Source organism: Eschrichtius robustus, chromosome 13 (genome assembly GCF_028021215.1).
Source record: "Eschrichtius robustus isolate mEscRob2 chromosome 13, mEscRob2.pri, whole genome shotgun sequence".
NCBI lineage: Eukaryota > Metazoa > Chordata > Mammalia > Artiodactyla > Eschrichtiidae > Eschrichtius > Eschrichtius robustus.
The window spans coordinates 47,446,820-47,466,696 of NC_090836.1; the positions used below are offsets into that span (position 1 = coordinate 47,446,820).

The following is a 19,877-nucleotide window of genomic DNA, read 5'->3' on the forward strand; positions in this document are numbered from 1 at the left end:
ATCTGCATTAGCTGGCTCCAAGGAGCCTGAGGAGAGGAAAGGGAGGGGGGCAGAGGGTCTAAGTATAAGCCAGTGAAAAGATGGGGGAACAGGGACCCACCCACATGACCAAACGTTTGCAAAGCCTCTTGTTTTATTAGTGGGCAAAGAGGCTGAGGGTGGGAGGAAGCTAAGTTTGGAGAGAGGATTGGAAAGGATTGGGAGAAGCAAGGTCCTCTTCAAGGGTTCTGCACTCTCTGAGCCCCACCCCCCATCAGAGGGTTCAGGCACGAGAGCCTCCCACGAAGGTGGGCGGGTGGGAGTGGGGCTGGTGCTGGTCCAGGAAGAAGAAACTGCTGCACCTCCTCACTGTACAGTCACCTCCAGGCAACGACTCCCCTTCTTCTTGCAGCTCAGCTTGCCATTCCCACCACCCCCAGGGCCCTGGATGACCTTGACAGCCAAGCTGCTCTCCTTGAACCTCAATGAGAACCTGGAGGGGGAACAGACAGAAAGACAAAGCTAGTGCCCTCATCCCCTCACCCCTACTCCTGTATTTTCATGGTGGCTTCCCCTCCCCTTCTTGAGGCAAGTACATCCCCCCACCAGCCCCCTATGTCAGAAGACTCAAGGCCGCAGAGAACTCGGGTGGCCCTGACCTGACATAGTACGCTTCACTTTCTGACAGGACAAATTTTCCTGGTCACAATGACCGCCAGCTTGGTCATCTGCCCCAAGCCATCCCTCACCCCCAGCTCATGGCCTTACTCCTCAGTCACGGTGACTGGAAGCTGCCTCTGCGTGGCATCCAGCACAGCCCGGTACATTTTGGTCAGCAGTTCAATCACATGCTTGCTGACCAGCAGGAAGTCCCCCTTGGAGCCCACTGATGATATCTTAGGAAGGAGAGAAACAGCAGGGAAGGGATTCGTTTTTTTCTCCTCAGGAGCAGCCTGGGAGATATCAAAGGCCCAGAGTGAGAGGTCTGCTCTCCATGGCCTCCAGCTCGCCCCAGCCCTGTGATGCCCACCACCTTCTCCAGTCTGGAGCCCTGCCCCCACCCAGCTCTGATACCTCATTCAGATGCAAGCTAAAAAGCCCATCCTTGAAGCTGGTGACTGACACCCCGGCCACACTGTTTAGTGCGACGACAGTCTTGGCCCGGGAATTCTTGGTGTCTGAGATAATCACATGCCCCTTGGTCAGAAGGAGAATTCGAGAGGAAGTCTAGGGACAGAACAGGAAAGGGTGAGGAAGGGTTGCGATGCATCCCCACCCTTCCAGCTACCAGCCGAGGCTCTGGATCAGGCTGGGGAAGGAGTTCAGGATATTGGCCTTCACCTTGCCATTGCCACGGTTGACCTTCATCACAGTCTCAGCCACCAGAACAGGCCCTTCCTCCCCGCCCTTCAGCTTCTGTAGCTTGGGGTTTCCTTGCAGCCCAACGTAGTCACCGTGGAATGGAATAGGGACACTGAGGACACACAGGAGGTACGCAGTGGAGATAAGGTCCTTACCTCCGACCTCCAAGGTCCTCGTACCTCCCCCCACTGAGTTCCCATCTTGGTCCTCATGTGCTCCATCCCCCATCCTCCGCCGTACCCTGTGTCTCAGCGGTTCTCAGAGCATGGTCCAGGACCGACATCAGCATCCCCTAGGACCTTGTTAGAAAGGCAAATTCTTTGGCCCCACCCCAGACCTCCTAACTCAGAAACTCTGAGGAGGGCATGCAGCAACCTGGCTGTTACCCAGCCTGCCAGGTGATCCTGAGGCACACTGAAGTTTGAGAACCACAGCTCTGTTCCACCTGGGGAAACTTCTCTTTGCTATTGATGAAACTGCACAGGGTCTGGGAGGCACTCACCTCTGGGGGTATGAAGCCTTCTTGCCCTTGAACAGTTCGCTGGCACAGAGCTTCTCCCTTAGGACCTCTACCTGCTTCGGGGACAGCTGATCCCGGAATTTCTTGCACTGTGACAGGGGAGGGGAAGGAGGACACTTCAGAGAGGGCAGGGGCTGGAGGAGCATTGGGGAGGGGAAGGGGGACTGAGGGATGCTGGGGGAGGGGGATGGAAACAGTCAAATACAAGCCCCAGGAGGGCTGTGTGCCCAGCGCACAGCACAAGGCCTAGTCCCAGACAGGTGCTCAAAAGTATTTCCTGAGTAGAAGAACTCTGTGCTAAATGAAATAAGCCAGACAAAAGGACACATGTGGCATGAGTTCACTTACATGAGGTACCTAGAATAGTTAAATTCATAGAGACAGAAAGTAGATCATACTTTCTGGGGGCTGGGGGACAGAGGAATGGGGAGTTATTGCTTGATGTGTACAGAGTTTCAGTTTGGGATGATGAACAATAGTATGGAGACAGATGGCGGTGATGGTTGCACAACAATGCGAATGTGCTTAATGCCACTGAACTGTTTACTTAAAAATGGTTAAAATGGTAAATTTTATGTATTACCACAATAAAAAAAAAAATTTAAGTGGAAGAGGGAGGCAGAAGAGGAAAATCAGGAGGAGGAGAAAAAAAAAAAAAAGACAAATGAGAGAGGAGTTGCCTGAGCACCAGGAGAGGCTGCCCAGGCCCCGCTCACCTTCCATTGGTAGAAGAGCTTCTGAAGCTCGTGGTTAGCTGTGTTGAAGTACTTGTAAGGGGCAGCTGGCCACCTTCTGTCCAAGACATTGGTAGACGGCAAATCGTTCTTCAGCCCCAGTAGGAATTTCCGTGCCTGGGTTGGGAGCAGGGGAGTTGGGAGTGGGATGATGAGAAGACCTCCTGACAGGCAAACTGGCACCCAGATCCCACCACTTTAAGGGAAAAGGCCACCCACAGGGAAAAGCAACAAGTGGAGCTGAGGAGATGGAAGGGAGTCCCCTTCTGGTCTCTTTCAGTGTGAATGTAGACTTGAGGTTGGGCAGTAAGAGCGTGAACGGGAGATGGAGGGGAGAGAAGGAGTAGTTCCAAGCAGATACCTTCTACCCAGGGTAGTGAGGTGGGAGAAGCAATATGAAAACTGGCCTTAATATTTTGCTTCTGTAGCTTCCTATTCTTGAGGCTCATAATTGCCTACGGATGGCTGCCCCACTGTCTGTGTTGGGGCTATTGGACAGGTACCAAATCTTTCCTCCTCTCTGCTCAGTCAAGCCCAACACCTCAACCTGGCATTCAAAGTCCTCTACTTAGAGCCCAACCTCATGTCACAGGATCCCCTGCATTATCTTATCCTGGCACACCAACCAGACTGGACTCCCTGACTTGCCCTCTGCCCAGCCCATTCATTATCACTCTGTGCCTTAGCTCATGCTGCTCTCAGTTCAACTCTGCCAACCCAGATTCTACCTATCCTTTGAGATGCAGCTCAAAGCCCTTCCAGATTCCCTGGGCCAGTGGTGTCTCTCCTTTCTTTGAAGCCCCATAGCACTTTGTCTATACATTTGTTTTTGTACTACTGTTATTTGCATGGAAATCTCCCTCTTCTACAGGGTGAGTCTTTGGGAGTCAGGATGCTAGGTCCTGAGTTTTTTCACAATTCAACATCATTGAGCATCTGTTCTGTGCCTGGCACTGTTCTAGGTATGGGGACACAGCAGTGAACAGAGTAAACAAAGTCTCTTCTCACCGAGTTTACATTCTACTGTGGGTGGAGAAGGAGACAGCCCACAAGCAAATAAACATAGACTGTAGCTTCCAATAATTATATACGCTATGATGCAAAAAAAGCAGAACTGAGACAGGAATGAGTGGTAGCATATTCCAGACAAGAAGGAAAGCCAGTGTGACTGGCCTAAATTGAGCAAGAGAAGAAAAGATCAGAGAGTAGGTTAGCCAAGGAGAGATCATGAAGGGCCTTGTAGGCTGTGGTAAGGACATTTGGCTTTATGTGGAGTGAAATGGAACATCTTTAGAGGGTCTTAGGGGAAGAGTGACATAATCTGACTTAAGGTTTTACTTTTTACTTTTGAAAATGTAATACAACTTATTTTCTTATTTTGAAATTTTTAAAATTTGAGTGAAAGTTGAAACAACATTGCAATGAACATCTGAATAACATATACGTCTCACCTAAATTCACCAGCTGATAATGTTAACATCTTACCCTATCTTTGTGCTCTTTCTAACACACGCACACATAAATACAAATGCATGTAAGTATATAAATACACGCATATGTACAAATCTTGGCTACTATAGCATCCTAAAGTAGGTTACAGTTATCATGACATTTTCCTCTAAAGCTTAAGCACGCATTGCCCAAGAACCAGGATATTTTCCTACACAATCATAATTCTATCACCATACCTAAGAAAATTAACATTAATTGGACACACTCACCCAACAGTAATGTATATGCAAATCTCTTCTAATGTCCTTTATAAACTTTAAAAATGTACTCTTTGACTTTGTTTTTATTTCTTCTGATCCAGGATCCAATCAAGTTTCACCCGTGGCATCTGACTGTTTAGTCTCCCCCAATCTAGAACAAGGACTCTTTAAGTCTTTATATCTCAGGGAGCACCTAGCACCCTGTTTATTTATGGGGTAGAATTACTGAAGGTATAGAAAATGACTTGACCTTGAACACTTCCAAATTTTTGGAATTTTTGTGAAAACTTTTTGCTGAGATATTAGGTTAAAAAACTAAAATAGAAAAAGGCAGAACACACAGTATATTGCTGTAACTCTCCAGGAACTATCCAAGCTCTTTGTATCTTCCACTACAAAGATCTAGTGGGCTTGGTCTAACCACCCTGGAGTCCCCAGTCCTTGGCCTGGTTTGATTTAATTCAATAAACATTCCTTAGCATGTCCCATAATCCCCCATGTTCCAATTGATGTGGAGATTCTGAGGTTTTTCTTTTTTGTTTGTTTTTTTTATATCTAGAAAGTTCTGCTTTTCCCTATGCAGCCCTCCTGCCTGCAGGTCTACCCAGAGCCATGGATGCCTGGGTTGCCCAGGCCTCTGTGAGTGTGTTGGGAGTGGTGAGGCAGGAAGGAGAGGGGAACAGTCGTAGGTGGTGGTTAAAACTAGAGTCAAATAGCTTGTATCCCAGCTCTACCACATACCAGCTATGGAACGCCTACAAGTTATTCAACCTCTCTGGGCCTTGGTTTTTACCAATAAAATGGGGGAAAGAGTTTATTTTATTTTTAAAAAACATATACTTTGAATAACAATTTTCTGGGCATGTTTAACTAACCTAGGTAAGAAAACCATGGTGCTGTTTAATTGTAAATAGATTGATATAAGATTAGACCAATACTTGATGTGTACGATTTTAGTATATAGGGTTTTGTGCTTTTAAAAAAAAAAAAGTTTGGTTCTTCCCTGGTGGTGCAGTGGTTAAGAATCTGCCTGCCAATACAGGTGACACGGGTTCGATCCCTGGTCCGGGAAGATCCCACATGCCGCGGAGCAACTAAGCCCGTGCACCACAACTACTGAGCCTGCACTCTACAGCCCGCGAGCCACAACTACTGAGCCCACGTGCCACAACTACTGAAGCCCGCGTGCCTAGAGCCCATGCTCCGCAACAAGAGAAGCCCTCGCAATGAGAAGCCCGCGCACTGCAACGAAGAGTAGCCCCTGCTCGCCACAACTAGAGAAAAGCCCATGCGCAGCGACGAAGACCCAAAGCGGCCAAAAAAAAAAAAAAAAAAAAGTTCAATTAATTAATTAATTATAAAATAAAATGAGGGAAATATAAGGGCCTACCTCAGAGGGTTGCTGAAAGCATTAGAGTTAATGCATGTAAAGGGCTTAGCACATAGTAAGTGAGTTATATATAGGCAAGGCAATGGCAAAATATGGACTAGTCAGAAACACTAGGGCAATCAATGCCCTGTGGTCCCCTACACGCAGACTTCCACAGTGGGTTTGATTTATTGAAATACTGGTTTAAAGGCAACAGCTCCTGTGGTGACATTCAGCAGATGCCTGATGATATACAGGTGAAAGAGAAGGCAGACTAGAGGTCATTCAGGAGATAAGAGCAAAATCAGATTACAGGTCTCAGGTGTGCAGCAAGAGAGCACGTACTCTGGTAAGGCAGACACCCTGGAGCCTGCATGAGGAGAGCCCAGGCAATGGAAGAGGCCTAGGACAACGGAGCTTCCCCGGGGAGGGGGAGGAGGACACAGTGAAGACTCAGGGAGGTGGGGAAGAGGCCCAGAGCCCCCATTCCTCAGCTTAGCCAAGGGAATAGAGAGGAGCTCCAATGCATCTCGTGTCTTTACGAGCAAAGTCAGTAACAGTCCTAACAACCGTCAAAAATCAAATCACGGGCTTCCCTGGTGGCACAGTGGTTGAGAATCTGCTTGCCAGTGCAGGGGACACGGGTTCGAGCCCCGGTCTGGGAAGATCCCACATGCCGCGGAGCAACTAGGCCCGTGAGCCACAACTACTGAGCCTGCGCGTCTGGAGCCTGTGCTCCGCAACAGGAGAGGCCACGACAGTGAGAGGCTTGCGCACCGCGATGAAGAGTGGCCCCCACTCGCCGCAACTGGAGAAAGCCCTCGCACAGAAATGAAGACCCAACACAGCCAAACATAAATAAATAAATAAATTTATAAAAAAAAAAAATCAAATCAGCCGAGGTCAGTTCTAATTCACTCCAGCCCTCAGTCCAAGATCTCCTGCTCTTCTCTCTGGTCTTTCCCAAGGTTTCACTGGAGTGCTGCTCTCCCCCATCTGGTTTCCCTCCAACACTTCTCAGAAGCACTACTGCTATCGGATATATGTCTCTGGAAATCACCCCTCTCTGTCCCCGTTTTCCTCTCACTGGAAACTGTCCATAGTTTGAACGTCCAGGCCTGCTCTTGGCTTCTTCCTGCCCACTCTGACCCGAGTCCTCCAGAATTAAGGTCCTTCCTGAGATTCAGTTTCAGCCTGGCCTGCTACAGTGTCAGAAGAGATAGAAGGAAGATATGATTCCGCCATCTTCACCCCCAACCCTAAAATGAATCTCGGGAGGTTGGGTTACTTAACCCTATGTGTGTCCTCTCTCTGCTCTTCAGTGAGGCTCAGCCTCTTCAACTGCTGTTAACCACCCAGCCCCAGTCTCTTCTCCAGCCTACTCACCACGGACTAGTTGGTGGGTGTGCTGGGACCCCTTCCTGCCACAAGGTTGCCTGCAGAGTCTATTCATGCCAAAATGTGCTCTGATTCTGCCCCTAGGCCCCTCGGCGCTGGGGCCCTCCCCGTGCAGGCTGCTGCCCCATCCCCTCTGCTCCCAGGGTTTAAGTACATTAGATAGAGGAGGCTCTTGGGGAAAAGCTTTGAGTCACCTCCTCTCAAACCCCACATACTTCCTCTTCCCAACCTGTCCCTCCCTCCTCAATGCCCCGTTTCCACCCTCAATCCCCACCACTTACTATGCTCTTGTAGATGAAATCTGACAAGGTGAGGGCAGCCTCTGACCGGAAGTACTTTCGATAATTCTTGCGGGCCTGGCAGGGACATACAAGAAAAGGGCCAAAGTAAAGATAGAGAGTTATACCTGGAAGATAGAAGACAGGCCTAGAAGAGGTTCTACTATTTTTTAACCACACAAAGAACCGAGTAAGATAAAGAGCTGAGACTATAGCTGGAGGGAGAGAGTAAAGTCAGACAAGCTGGCAATCAGGAGGACACTCAAAGCAGAAGGCAGAGCTCTGCTGCTAAGTCAGAAACACACCCAAGCATATATTCAGGTCTCCCCAAGATGCATCCACACTCCCAGACACACACAGAGCAGACCCAGAAACACACCAAGACACAGACATACCATCACACAGAGATGTGTCCTGGGTGCGGGCAGGACCTTCTCTCTGCTACTCTTCCCCACCAGCAGCAGCTGGCATGACCAGGAGGAGCCATGTGAGGGGAGGAAACCCCTCTCCCTTCCCCATTACCTTCCAACCTCTCACAAAAGCCTGGATCAACAATGCTGATGCCTTCATCTTCCCATAGCGTTTCTTTTGCTGTAGAAAACAGTGGGCCTGTTAGAAAAACTCCACCTCCTGAACCACCTCTCCACTTCCCACTCTCCTATTAGAGTAAGGGGGATAGGACTTTGGGGATAACAGGTACCATGTTGCCCCGAAACCAAGAGGAAATGAGGATCTGACTTTTGCGCATCAGTTGGTAGTGGACGCGGCAGCGCCAGCCTCGGTACGTCTTCTGTATGAGTGTGGCCAGCTGGTAGATTCGTAGGCGCCTCTGATCTTCCAGGTAGAAAAGCTGTGGAGAGGTGGAAGGGGGGCACAGAGAGGCTCACCTAGGGGAACCCCACGGCACCAAAGGCTTCCCAGCCAGTGTTTTATTCAATCGTTCTTTAGTCCTCTTATTCATTTATGCATTCATTCATTTAATAAGCAGCTACTGAGCTCTGACTCTTCAGCAGGCATTGTGCTAGGACTTGGAAACTCAGACACCCTGACTCTCAAGGAGTCCTGCTTCAGGCAGAGGCGCTCAGACCAGCAATGCAAGCACACCTAATTCCAGGGCTCAGGGCAGGCAGGGCAGGGACCCAAGAACTCAGTTCCCAGGGATAAAGTCCCTGCAGAGAGGAGACTTCCTCATCCACTATCCATTCCAGGTTCTAGAAGCTCCCGTCGCCCAGCCTCTCACTCAGGTGGGCTCTCCAACTCTTCCACCTTCCAGCCCCACCAAACACAAGTGCACCCTCCAACTCACAGTCTTGGGGCTTCTGATGAAGATCTTTGTCTTCCCAAAGGCCACCTCCTCTGAGGACACACTCAGCTCCCCCAGGACCTTCTCGACCCCCTCCCTACAGGAGCAGGTGGGGAAAGCTGCCAAAGGGCATCCCAGGGGAGGGTCCTCTCCCACCTTTCCTCTACCCCCTTTCACCCCAGGAGAAGAGTTCAGGGTTTGAACAGACTTCAGAGCCTCTGAAAAGTGATCATTCAATTCATTTCCCCGAGAATCCCTTCACCGAGCTTCAGCGATACACATGGCACCACCTGGTCTCTTCCCCCACAGAGGTTCCCTGCACTGCCCTTCCCTTCTCCCCAGTCTCCCACTGAGTCTTACCGGTCTCCACCGTCCCAGCGAAGCCAAGTGCTCCGGCTCAGCAATCGGTACCTTTCCAGGAAGGACCCGTAGGCCTGGCGGTAGGCATAGCCTGCTCGTCGCACCCGCACATTCTCCAGCAGCCCCAGGTACCGAGCTTGGATGGCCACCAGCTCCGAGGAGAACTCACCTCGCTGCTGATGCTCATTGGGCTTTATACACCTGGTGGGAGGTGAGGCAAGGCCCGGGCTACAGGGGCTTCACCCTTGCCAGTGTCACCCATCCTGGTCTCTACACCTCTGTTCTGTACACATTCCCGTTAGCTGAAAATTTTCAGAGGAAGCAGACACACTGGCCTTCCCAGTTTCACTCACTATAGCATGGTCCCTACTTGACCATGACGCTCTCCCCCTTACAGGACTCTCAGCTCCTCGGCTGGCTCTGTTTTTCATGAGGAAAAGGGATCTGGTATCCTATTCCAGAGACAGCCACCCCCCCGCCCCCGCACAGACATGTTCTACCACGCATGGACCCTGCAAGTGTCATCACAAATGCACCATGTTCCCCTATGTGCCCAGCATGTCACCTGATGTAGTTAGGTCTCTTCGAATACAGGTTCTTCATGAGGATGGCCACAGAACCCTTGAACTGGACCCCAGCAGTTGGGGGGCGTTTGAGAGATGCCTGCTTTGGATCACCCTCAGGAAACAAGGACCGAAGGAGGGGGTGCTGGGCCTTCCACATGGCCTGGGACAAGTCCCGGAAGAGTAGGTCGTTATTCTTGTCGATGAAGCTGTTCACGTTGTAGGTCACCTGTACAGGAACAGCACTTGATCTGGAGAGCCCACCACATTGTCTGTCGTGCGCGTGGCCCTCCCAGTCTCACTGCGAAGTGTTCCTGGTTCTCACCTCCCCCCAGTGCCTCCCCCATTGCCTTCAGCCTGTGCCCAGGCCCTAGTCTTCACCCTCCAGCCCCGCGACATCACCTTGCCCGCATAGTGGCAGATGCGGAAGCAGCTGAGGCCCATGCTGTGGTCATACTGGTGCTGGGCGTTCTGGGTGACTTTGCTCTCATAGTGATCATGCTTGGAGAAGACCTGGTTCAGCTTTGCTAGGAAGGTGGAGTCACTGACCATTCCAGGCCGCAGGCACTCCTCGTCCAGCATGGCCAGGATGCCTCGTTGATTCTGGCCAGGGGAACAAGATCAGCCCAACCTAGACCTGGTCCTTCAAGACATCCACATCCTCACTGCCGCCCCTCTGCCCCCTCATCCTTTGCCCTCTTTACCATCCTTATCAAGTGGGGTGGGGAGGAGGGGAGAGAGAGACAGGGGAAAGGTATTCAGGCAGTCTGGAGGGGGAGGTCCCAGAGATGAGAGAAGGATAACTTACATGCTCAATGAGGTTACAGATAATGCCATTATCAAAGTAGTCCACCTTCACCCACGGTATGCCCTGGCAAGGGGAGATGACAAATTACATGGAGCAGGTCCAAGACAAGTCTCCAATGGTCTCACCAGAACCAGGCCCCCTTTCACCCACCCGACAAAGGACCATCAGAAAGCCCTATAGTTCAGAGGGGTCCTTGGTGTGGTTTCTATCACATCCTCATCCCTCCAAGGTTGATGGAGAATTTGTGGGGTGGGTGGGCAGACATGTGGGAGGACCCAGAGCAGTTGTGAGAGAGGGTGAGACAGTGCAGAAAGCCATGCAGGTGCTGCAGGTTGGAGAAGGAAGTGGAATATGTTGGATGAAGACTGGGATAGGGATTACCCCACTGTGGGAGTGGGAAGGGTCCTTGAGTATGTAGAAGAGCAAATGGCCATACTGTTCTGGCAACAAGCTATGGAACCAAAGCACATAGGTGAGTTTATCATCAAACAACAAAGCTAATTTGATACATCTTCAAAGACCTTCATCAGTGAGTCCCAAACTCAAGTGTGCCTCACAATCACCTGGAGGGCTTGTTAAAATACAGATTGCTGGGCCCCACCCCCAGGTTCTGATTCAGCAGGTCTGGGATAGGGCCTGGGAATTTGTCTTTCCAACATGTTCCCAGGGGATACTGCTGCTGCTGGTCCAGGACCACACTTTCAGAACCACTGATCTACATGATACTTTGGGGCTGTATAATTTGTTTTTTAAAAAGCAAGAACAGTATAGAAGCAGAAGACCCATAAGAACATGCATCTCTAATTTAGAGATTTGCTGGCTATCAGGCCTATAGACAGAAGAGCTCCGGACCAGCCAAGTGCCAGACCTCCCAGGCTCAGGCCATTCCCAGGTGTGGTTGGGGAACACGAGCCTTTCTCTTCCTCCTCCCTCACAGGTCTTTAGGGAATGCAGAGTGGAATTAAGTAAAGTTGCCCGTCCACTTCATCCCCAAAATACCTCCCCCAACTGGTTAAATGAACAATCCTATGCAGCTGTAGAAAAGCATCTTTACGTACTGATACAGAAAGGTATCTTGTTAACTGGTGAAAGCAAGATGCAGAACAGAGTGTATTCATTGCCACTTGAATAAATTTTGAGGGAAAATATATTTACAGATTTTTTTGATTACACATAAAAGACCTCTGGAAGGAGGCCGACTTCAGTTGCCTCTAGATGCAGGGGGGAGAACTAGGAGGCTGGGATGGGGTGGGAGGGAGACCTTTCTTTATATACCTTTTTAAGCTTTTTGAATCTTGAAGCATGGGAATGTATATCTATTTGATAATTTAAATTTTTAAAGTAAAAACATACAAAACCAAAAAAACTTTTAGTTGTGACCACATTGCCTGAAATTCTGCCACAGCAGGTTCCTGAGAGCTCACAAGGAACATCCCTGGGAGGGTTTTGATGAGTGAGATTCAGCCATTCACACTTTGGAGTGAATTAGCTCAATCAGAGAGCTTTTCTAACACTTGGCCATAGAAAACGGGGGCGGTTTTCGCTGGCCAGGGGAAGGAGTGTGGAAACTTTGAGCCACGGGGCATTTCTGGTGAGGAAGTCTGGGTGCTACAAGAGGGGCGGCAACATCAGTCCAGCCCAGAGGAGACAAAAGATTCTGAGACGTCAGAGAAGGGCACCGAAAGGGATGTGGTAGGGTGCCAAGCCCAGGAGAAATGCCCCTTCTAAATTCGGCTCACAGCCTGCCCTGGGCCAAGCACAGCTGTCACTTCACTCTTGTCAGGTCTCTCCCCCACCCCTACCCACCCAGACACCCTTCCATCAATCTGCCCCCTTCCTCTCCTGGCCTGGAGGGCAGGATGGGGAACTGGGGGTGGAAAGCAGAGAATTAGGGCTTCTTGGTAATGCTGGAATATTCAGCTGTGCAAGGGAGACTTTTTGTCCTTAGTGTTCTCGTCTGGGGACAATTGAGAGGAAGCTGTGATGAAGGAGAAAGATCTGGCATACGCCTAGAAGTCATCTGAGAGAGGGGAAGCAGGAAGTCCTCGTTTACCTCTCTCTTATATTCCTCTTGCTCCTCTTTCAGCGTTATCTCTATGAACACCTGCTGTAGCTTCTCATTGCAGTAGTTGATCACAAATTGCTCAAAGCTATTATCCTGTGGTGGGTACACAGGTTAGAGAGTGAGACCAGCTCAGCCCAAGACCCTTCCTCTGTCTCAGCCCTACCTCCCCTCTCTCACACCCCCCTTGAGCCTGCCGCTGCTAACCCTCAGGAAGCAGGGTGCTGAGGTTGCTGAAGCTCTCTCACCTCTAATATTTCAAAGCCATAGATATCCAGGACCCCCATGACCTTCCTTTTCTCCCCAGTGCCCACCTGAAGAGGAGGAAAAGATAAGTCTGAGGACCGGCCCGCTACACAGCAGGCCAGGCCCCTCTGGGATGGATGTGAGTAAAGCAGGGAGCAAACAGAACTTGGGTGAGCTTGACCAAGCTGGAAAGGAATTGGTGTAATTTTACTCTCCCTCTTCCTCTATATGCTGAAGGACAAGCAAAGAGGGAGGAAAGGAGGAAAAGGAAGATGTAATAGATGCCAGGAAAATGCTCTCATGGTACAAGGTAGAAAGACGTTAAAATCTTCTAGGGAAAATAACCATCCCTTATATTTGTAGAGCATTTTACAAAAAATCCTATGATCTTATTTCATTAATCCATCTATCCCTATAAGGTGTGATTATTCCCATTCTACAGATGAAAAAAAATCGAACTTCAAAAGAGCTAAGCATTTACCCAAATCTGGATTCAAATCCTATATTACCCTGCTGCCTTCTGGTAACAGATTCTAAATTGATGGCACTTTCAGATACGAATTTTTAAATAATAGCTCTATTTTGACCTGACTTGCACACCATAAAATTTACCCTTTAAAAGTATACAATTCAGTGGGATTTTTTTTTTTTTTTAGTATATTCAAAAGGTATACAACCATCACCACTAAATTCCAGAGCATTTTCGTCATCCCCAGGTGAAATCTTATACGTGTAACCCATTGGCAGTCACTCCCTATTCCCCTGGCAACCACTGATCTACTTCCCATCCCGATGGATTGCTTACTCTGGACGTTTCATATAAATGGAATCATACAAAATGTGACCTTTTGTGTCTGGCTTCGTTCACTCAACATGTTTCCAAGGTTCATCCACATTGAGCATGTATCAGCACTTCATGCTTTTTAATGGCCAAATAATATCCCACTGTATGGATATACCACATTTTGTTTATCCATTCATTAGTTGATGTACACTGGGGTTGTTTCCACTTCTTGGCTATTATGAATAATGCCTCTGTGAACATTTATGCACAGGTTTTTATGTGGACATCTGCTTTCAGTTCTTTTGGATATATACTTAGGAGTAGAATTGCTGGGTTATATGGTAACCACGTACACAATTTCATCTGATCCTCACTAAATCCTGTGAAACAAGTAGGCATTAGTGTGTCTCATTTCCCAAATCAGGAAACTGAGGTTCAGAATCTTTGTGAAACTGAAAGACCACACAGTTGGTAAGTAGGGAACCCAAATAGATGAACTCAAAAAAAGAGATGTTTCCAAAACACTACGTTATCATAAATAAATAAATACACCCTATCCTCCTTACTCTGTTCATCTCAGAACCCAAGGCATGGGGCGGGCAGAGGAGAGTGCTGAGGGAGGAGGGCAGTCTCTCACCTTGATACTCTCATTGATTCGATTCACTAGCCAGTTGAAAAGGCGGCTGTAGACGTTCTTAGCCAGAGCATCCCGAGCGTACTGAGCCTGCAGGGCAGTGCCAACTGGTTAGTGTGGCAGCCACAGAACAGACTCAAAACTCAGCCTCCTCCCACAGGGCCCCTCACCTGAACGACATTCAGTGCAGTGACCACTTTTTCTTTGGCCGTTTCCATGGTCCTTGAGCACAAAGCTCTCTCTAGTTCTGCTGAATTCAAACCCACCATTTCCCCAATCTCTTGAATACCTGGAGTGATGAGGAAATACAACATGGCCTGAGAGAGGGCTTGCTCCCAGGGGAGGGAGGGAGGGCTGAAAAGTGAAACTGCTGAGAGCCTGCTGTTCCTGGGTCTTACTGGGAAAGTCCTTACAGCCAATCCAGAACATAGCTCTGGAGGGATCTCTGGGGAGGAGGAGGAAAGGGAGATCTTGACACTTTGCATGCATTATCTCCTTTAATATGAGAATCTCCTGAAATGAGTGTAATTGTCCCCATTTCTGCAAAGAATCCACTGAGACTCAGAGAGGTCCCAGAACCTAGGTCTACCAAACATCAAAACCTCATTCCAATATGCCTCACAGGGAGTTCTGAATGAGCATGTTTGGGGAAGAACTCCTGAGCGGGCAGAGGGGGACTGAATCAGAGGGAGGTCTATTGTGCTGGAGATGGTGGAAGAACAGAAATTGTAGCAGGAGATTCAGGGAGCTGGTTGGGTGCAGACCTTTCCCATCACGGATGCCACTTGCTGGTACCCCATTGGCCTGGAACTCGTCTGCCAGTTCCACATTCCCCAGCTTCAACACCAGGGCCACCACCTCTAGCACCTGCCGAATCTCCTCCTTGGAGAACCCAATCACAGTCATCGCACTCTTGGAGAGAAAGGAGAAGTCCGAAGCTGAACTGCGGTGCCAGTCCAACGCTTCCCTTCTCAAAGCCAGAGCCTGGGCTCAGGGCATGGCCTAATGGCCCATCCCAGGTACTCACCTGGAGGGCCTTGAAGTTGGCAGTGTCGTCCATGCCATCCACCCTGGATGCCCCCGGGTTCAGGTAGGCATAGCCATTTGTGTCCCGTTCAAGCTTCAGGGCCTCTGGGAGGGCCAGCATGAGGGAAAAGGGTCAGTACACATGCTTTCTGGAGTCCTCCAGCCTTGACCCTCACGGTCCTTGTCCTAGGTTGGTTCATTCATTTATTCAAGGAGTCATTTTTGTTTTAGGTTCTTCCCCTGCCTCTTTTGTTTTGGGATCACTAATTCCTGTGATGATAGACTACATTTTTAAGTGGTATTTAGGGTTTGGGTGTTCATAATTGTTGAAGTTTTCCCCAACTTTTATGAAGGAAAAGCCTCATTCTACTCTTTTCCCCACCCTCAGGGTTCCAAACAATAAAAACAAACAAGAAACCTCTCTGTCCTGCTCAGTTCTCAATGGTTCTGGGAGGATGAAGGTGAGGAAAGAAGGGTGAGCACACATCTCCCACCCACCCCCAGCCTCAAGGCCTCGCCCTAGGCCCAGGTTGGCGCACCCACTATTTGTTCACAAAGCACCAACCAAGTGACAGATACTATGTTCCCCAATCCTGACTCCCTTCTGGAAGGTTTTCTCTGCGTGTAGCTGAGCCAAATGGCCCTCTTGTGTTCCCCCATTGTGCATCTCTACCCCAGACCACACCACATGGGCTGGGCTTTGGGGTTTTTTCTGTCCCTCCTACCAATGAACAACTTGTGAGTTGGGACTGTGTTTTTCATCTTCATATGCTGTGTGCCTGGCTGGCATGCAGGAACTTTTTTCTTTTTAATAAATGAATCAAGGGAATGGTCAAAGCCGTTCACCTGAGATGGGAAGGAATGGGTTAATCATGGAGCTTGAAGGGTATCAGTTATCTGTTATCCAAATGATCTGAGAATCAGGGAGTGACCCTCAAACTAGAGTTTAATGGCAGTTTCCCCTGAGACACAAATTTTGAAACAAGAGCCTGCTAAAGAGGGGTGTCTGGAAGGAGAATGAGTCAGAAAGGCCCTGGGATGATGACACCAGGGAGGGAGGCCCCACCCAGACTCAACTTAAATCAGTGAGTGAAAATCAGCCAGAGCACAACTCTAGTACCTATGATTCAGACAAACGGAATACAATCAAGACAATTAAGCCAGGAGGGAGGATAAGACCTGTGGGGGCTCTTGAACCATAGAGATCTCCAGGAGGGGGAAAGGAGATAGGCACAAGTCCAGCATAGAATAACCAGAAACCAAAGGGACAGGTTCTTGGGGGCTAGACACCCACAGTGCCCACAGTTAGAGGGGGGATTGAGAGGGGAAACTCTGGCAGGGCTTTAAGTCCCATCAGACCCTGCAGTAATGCCCATCCAGAGCCACCTCAGGCCCATCCAGCATCCAGGCTGAGATGGTCTCTTCCCCAAGACAAGGTAAGGTGCTCCATGCCTTCTGCCCCTCTAGCCAGCTACAGAGCCTACTGGCACTGATCACTCTGTATTGCGATGTAGCTGTTCATGCATCTGCCATTCCTAGAAGACTATAAGTTCTTTGAGGACAAGGTCTCTTACTCATCTCTGTATCCCTAGAAGCTAGCACAATGTTCAAGCATAGTAGGTGTTCAAGAGATGTTTGATGAATGATTGAATGGAACCTCCACAGAACTATCTAAGAAGAGAAAATCAAGGACAAGGTCCTGGGCAAGGCAGATGTAGACCCAGGACAACTTCAACTAGAGCTCATTGAAAGTTCTTGAACACTTGTAACATCCTGCCTGCTTTCCTGCTGAGCTATGGATAAAGTCCCTTAAATTGAAGATAGGAGAGATGGTAGATGGAAATAAGTGTTCCATTTCTGAAGCCAGCTTGGGGAAAGAGGAATCCAGACAAGACAGAGAAATAAGAGCAGTGAAGAGGTAAGAAGGCTTATTCCTAGCAATAAAACCCCAGAAAAGGAAGAGAACACAAAGGTCAAGGGATTTGTTCCCAACAATGGGTGGATGAGATTCAGGGTGGGGACTGCCCTGAGATTCAAGGGAAGAGGGCTACAGGGATCCAGAGGGGCCCAGGGGTTCTGGGCATTGAATGGAGGCTAGGGATGTTCTGCCACATGTCGGGGGCAGGCACATACTCAGCAGCTGTGGATCTGCTCCAGCCAGTAGCTGATAGAAGATGTGGAAGTTCCTTTCTCCTTCAAGGTGCTTCACCACGCGGGATTTCTCAAGCAGATCTGGCAGGGAATTTGAAAATAATGTTCTGAGGACCTGGGAGGTACTGCAGCTTCCCTCTAATTCTGCCCTCATCCCTAGTGTTCCTAGTGGTTGGGAAGCCTGGTAGTCTAACATTCCTCCTTCCTACAGCAGCAGATTAGCCAAAAGGAACACCGTGGGGCAGGTGGGACAGGTGGTAAGCGGGATGGGGAGACACATACAGTTTGTGATGACACCACCAAGGGGGGATCCCTTGAAGTCAAACTCAACATCCATGTATTTTCCCTTCAGAGACCAGAGAGAGAGAGAGAGAGAGAGACTTGGCTTCCTCCTCTTCTCGCCACCCTGTCCAGGAGGGAGCTGTGCCTTGTTCCTCCCTCTCAAGGCCCCACACCCTCTCGTCCCAGTCCGGGGAGATGTTCACTCACAAATCGAGAGGAGTTGTTGTTGCGAATGGTCTTGGCATTGCCAAAAGCTGTGGAGATGAGGGGAGGGGGAATACGATGGCTGAGGGGAGAAGAGGGACTCCAGAGCAGGGGAAGGGGGAAGGCCCTCCAGCCATGAGGCCGATCTCAGGTTTCTCAGGCTGAGCGAGAACAGCGATTTGGGGAACACTGGGGATGGTAGGGTGGGGTGGGGGTGGAGAGGGCAGACTGGACTTCTCACCCTCCAGCACTGGATTTGACTGAAGCAGTTGCTCCTTCACAGAGTTCACCCGTTCCCCTTCCCCACAGACAGCCGCCACGTAAGTCATCACTAGCTTACTAGCCTCTGCAAGAGAAACCCTCACGTGGATCCCCCACCTATGCCCTTAACCTCCCTCATCCCAGCACCTCACACCACTCAGTCAGAAAAAGCCGGGGAGGAATTTCAGGGGGTGGGGGCAGAACTGGGCCTGGCTTGGAAAGAGACAAGGGGTATTTCCAGCAGTGACTCCATGGCTTCCCCCCCGGCGCCTCACCTGTCTTGCCAGCTCCACTCTCGCCCGTGATGAGGATACACTGGTCTTGGTCCTGGTCCCTCAGTGACTGGTACGCCACATTTGCCAGTGCATAGCTTGCGGGGAGGAAGTGGGTGGTGACTAGTGTGGGACCAGTCCAGGACAACATCTTTCACTCGACCCCCAACCCCCAGACTCATTCGCCCTCCCCACTTGGACCAGACCAAGGCAAGTGACAGGCCTAGGAAGGGGCCTCCAGAGGGCCAAGGGAGGAAGGCAGCTGGAGAACCTCCTTCGGGAGGAAGGATAGAGGAAATTAGGATGTGTCGTCATAGCGAGCTGGGGCCCTGTCACCTTTCCTCGGTCCCTCTACTCACATATGGGGCTTCAGCTCGTAGAAGGTATAGTCACAGTATTTGGCAATGAACTCTGGGCCATAGATGGGCAGCTGTTGGTAGGGATTCACTGAGACCAACACGTTCCCAATGTAGGTCTGGTGCCAGGGAAGATGAAGGGAATGAGAGAGGGTGGGGTTTAGGGGGAGGCACGTGAACTCTCTGGCCACACGGCCACAGGCAGGGGCACCCGTAAGCACTCACATAAATCTCCCCCTTTTCATAGCGCAGTTGGAGGTTCTTGATCAGAGACTCCTGCTCCAGGGGTTCCAGGAGCACAAGGTCCTCCACCCCAATGCACCCTTCCAGGAGAGTCATGTCCAGAGGAGCAACTGATCCTGGGATCAGTCTGTTGATGTCTGCTCAGCTTTAGAGGCCAGTAACTGTTTGAGGGGAGGAAGGCAGAAGGACCTAAGAGAGCTTTCCCCTCCCCTAGTCCTGGTCCTAGAGAGAGCCCCCAACCTGGGAGAGGCCTCTGGACCAGCCCAAGCTAACAGTGGAGGCTGCAGAAACTCCTGGTGGGAGGCGAGGGAATCCTCTGCTTCCTGAATTAGGGTTGGTGGGGGTGGGACAGGACCACCAGGGTAAAGAAGGCACCCAGTAGGCAGCAGCTGGGGGAGCATCCTTGTACTTGCAGGGGAGAGGGCTGGGGAGGAAAGGGTAAGCAAACTTCATGCCACAGCACCGAGAGCTCCCTCCCTCCTGCACTGAGGCTGCGGCCAGGGTCCAGACTCCCTGACTCTTTGTCACCCGTTCTCCTTCTCAACTCCCCGCCTCTCACGGCCCCCGTTTCGGTCACCCAGCACACCCATACCCCTTTGAAAAATTGTGCCAATGTCTTTCCTCCCCTCTCATTGCTACAGTGAGATTCATTTTTTAAATGGGGACTGGAAGAGGTGATGAGCTCAAGGACAGAGACAGGAGTTCCTCCGTAAAAGGCTGGAATACCCCAAAGAAAATGAAAATGAGGTTTGTTTCCCCAACAAGCAAGTAGCTGTCAGGACCTCTGGATGTGCCTACACGTCTGTCCCTATTTTTCCATGTCCAGCTTCTACACCCATGACCATAAGCTTCTGGCATGGACTTTGCCCCAGAGGGACACACCTAGCTTTTTAGTAGCTGGTGGGAATGGGCAAGGAAAAGCAGCGTCAGAGGGGCAGGGAGCACCGTGCGGCTCGGCCTCCATGCAGTA

The 19,877-nt window shown here is 50.1% G+C and overlaps 1 protein-coding gene across 1 annotated transcript; it reads right to left on the bottom strand.

Moving 5' to 3' along the window:
- Nucleotides 1–345: 345 nt before the first annotated feature.
- On the bottom strand, nucleotides 346–19,003 carry MYO1A (myosin IA). The gene is made up of 27 exons (XM_068560492.1): nucleotides 18,890–19,003; nucleotides 18,668–18,783; nucleotides 18,312–18,406; nucleotides 18,017–18,121; nucleotides 17,779–17,825; nucleotides 17,572–17,635; nucleotides 17,272–17,370; nucleotides 15,140–15,243; nucleotides 14,877–15,024; nucleotides 14,283–14,401; nucleotides 14,116–14,202; nucleotides 12,697–12,762; nucleotides 12,440–12,544; nucleotides 10,387–10,449; nucleotides 9,981–10,181; nucleotides 9,581–9,807; nucleotides 9,016–9,216; nucleotides 8,659–8,752; nucleotides 8,053–8,202; nucleotides 7,875–7,943; nucleotides 7,356–7,430; nucleotides 2,578–2,712; nucleotides 1,844–1,950; nucleotides 1,321–1,453; nucleotides 1,054–1,206; nucleotides 748–875; nucleotides 346–472 (listed from the first exon to the last, which is right to left on the bottom strand). The coding sequence occupies exons 1-27, from the start codon at nucleotides 19,001–19,003 to the stop codon at nucleotides 346–348; spliced, it is 3,132 nt and encodes a 1,043-aa protein (XP_068416593.1).
- Between the last annotated feature and the right edge of the window lie 874 nt (nucleotides 19,004–19,877).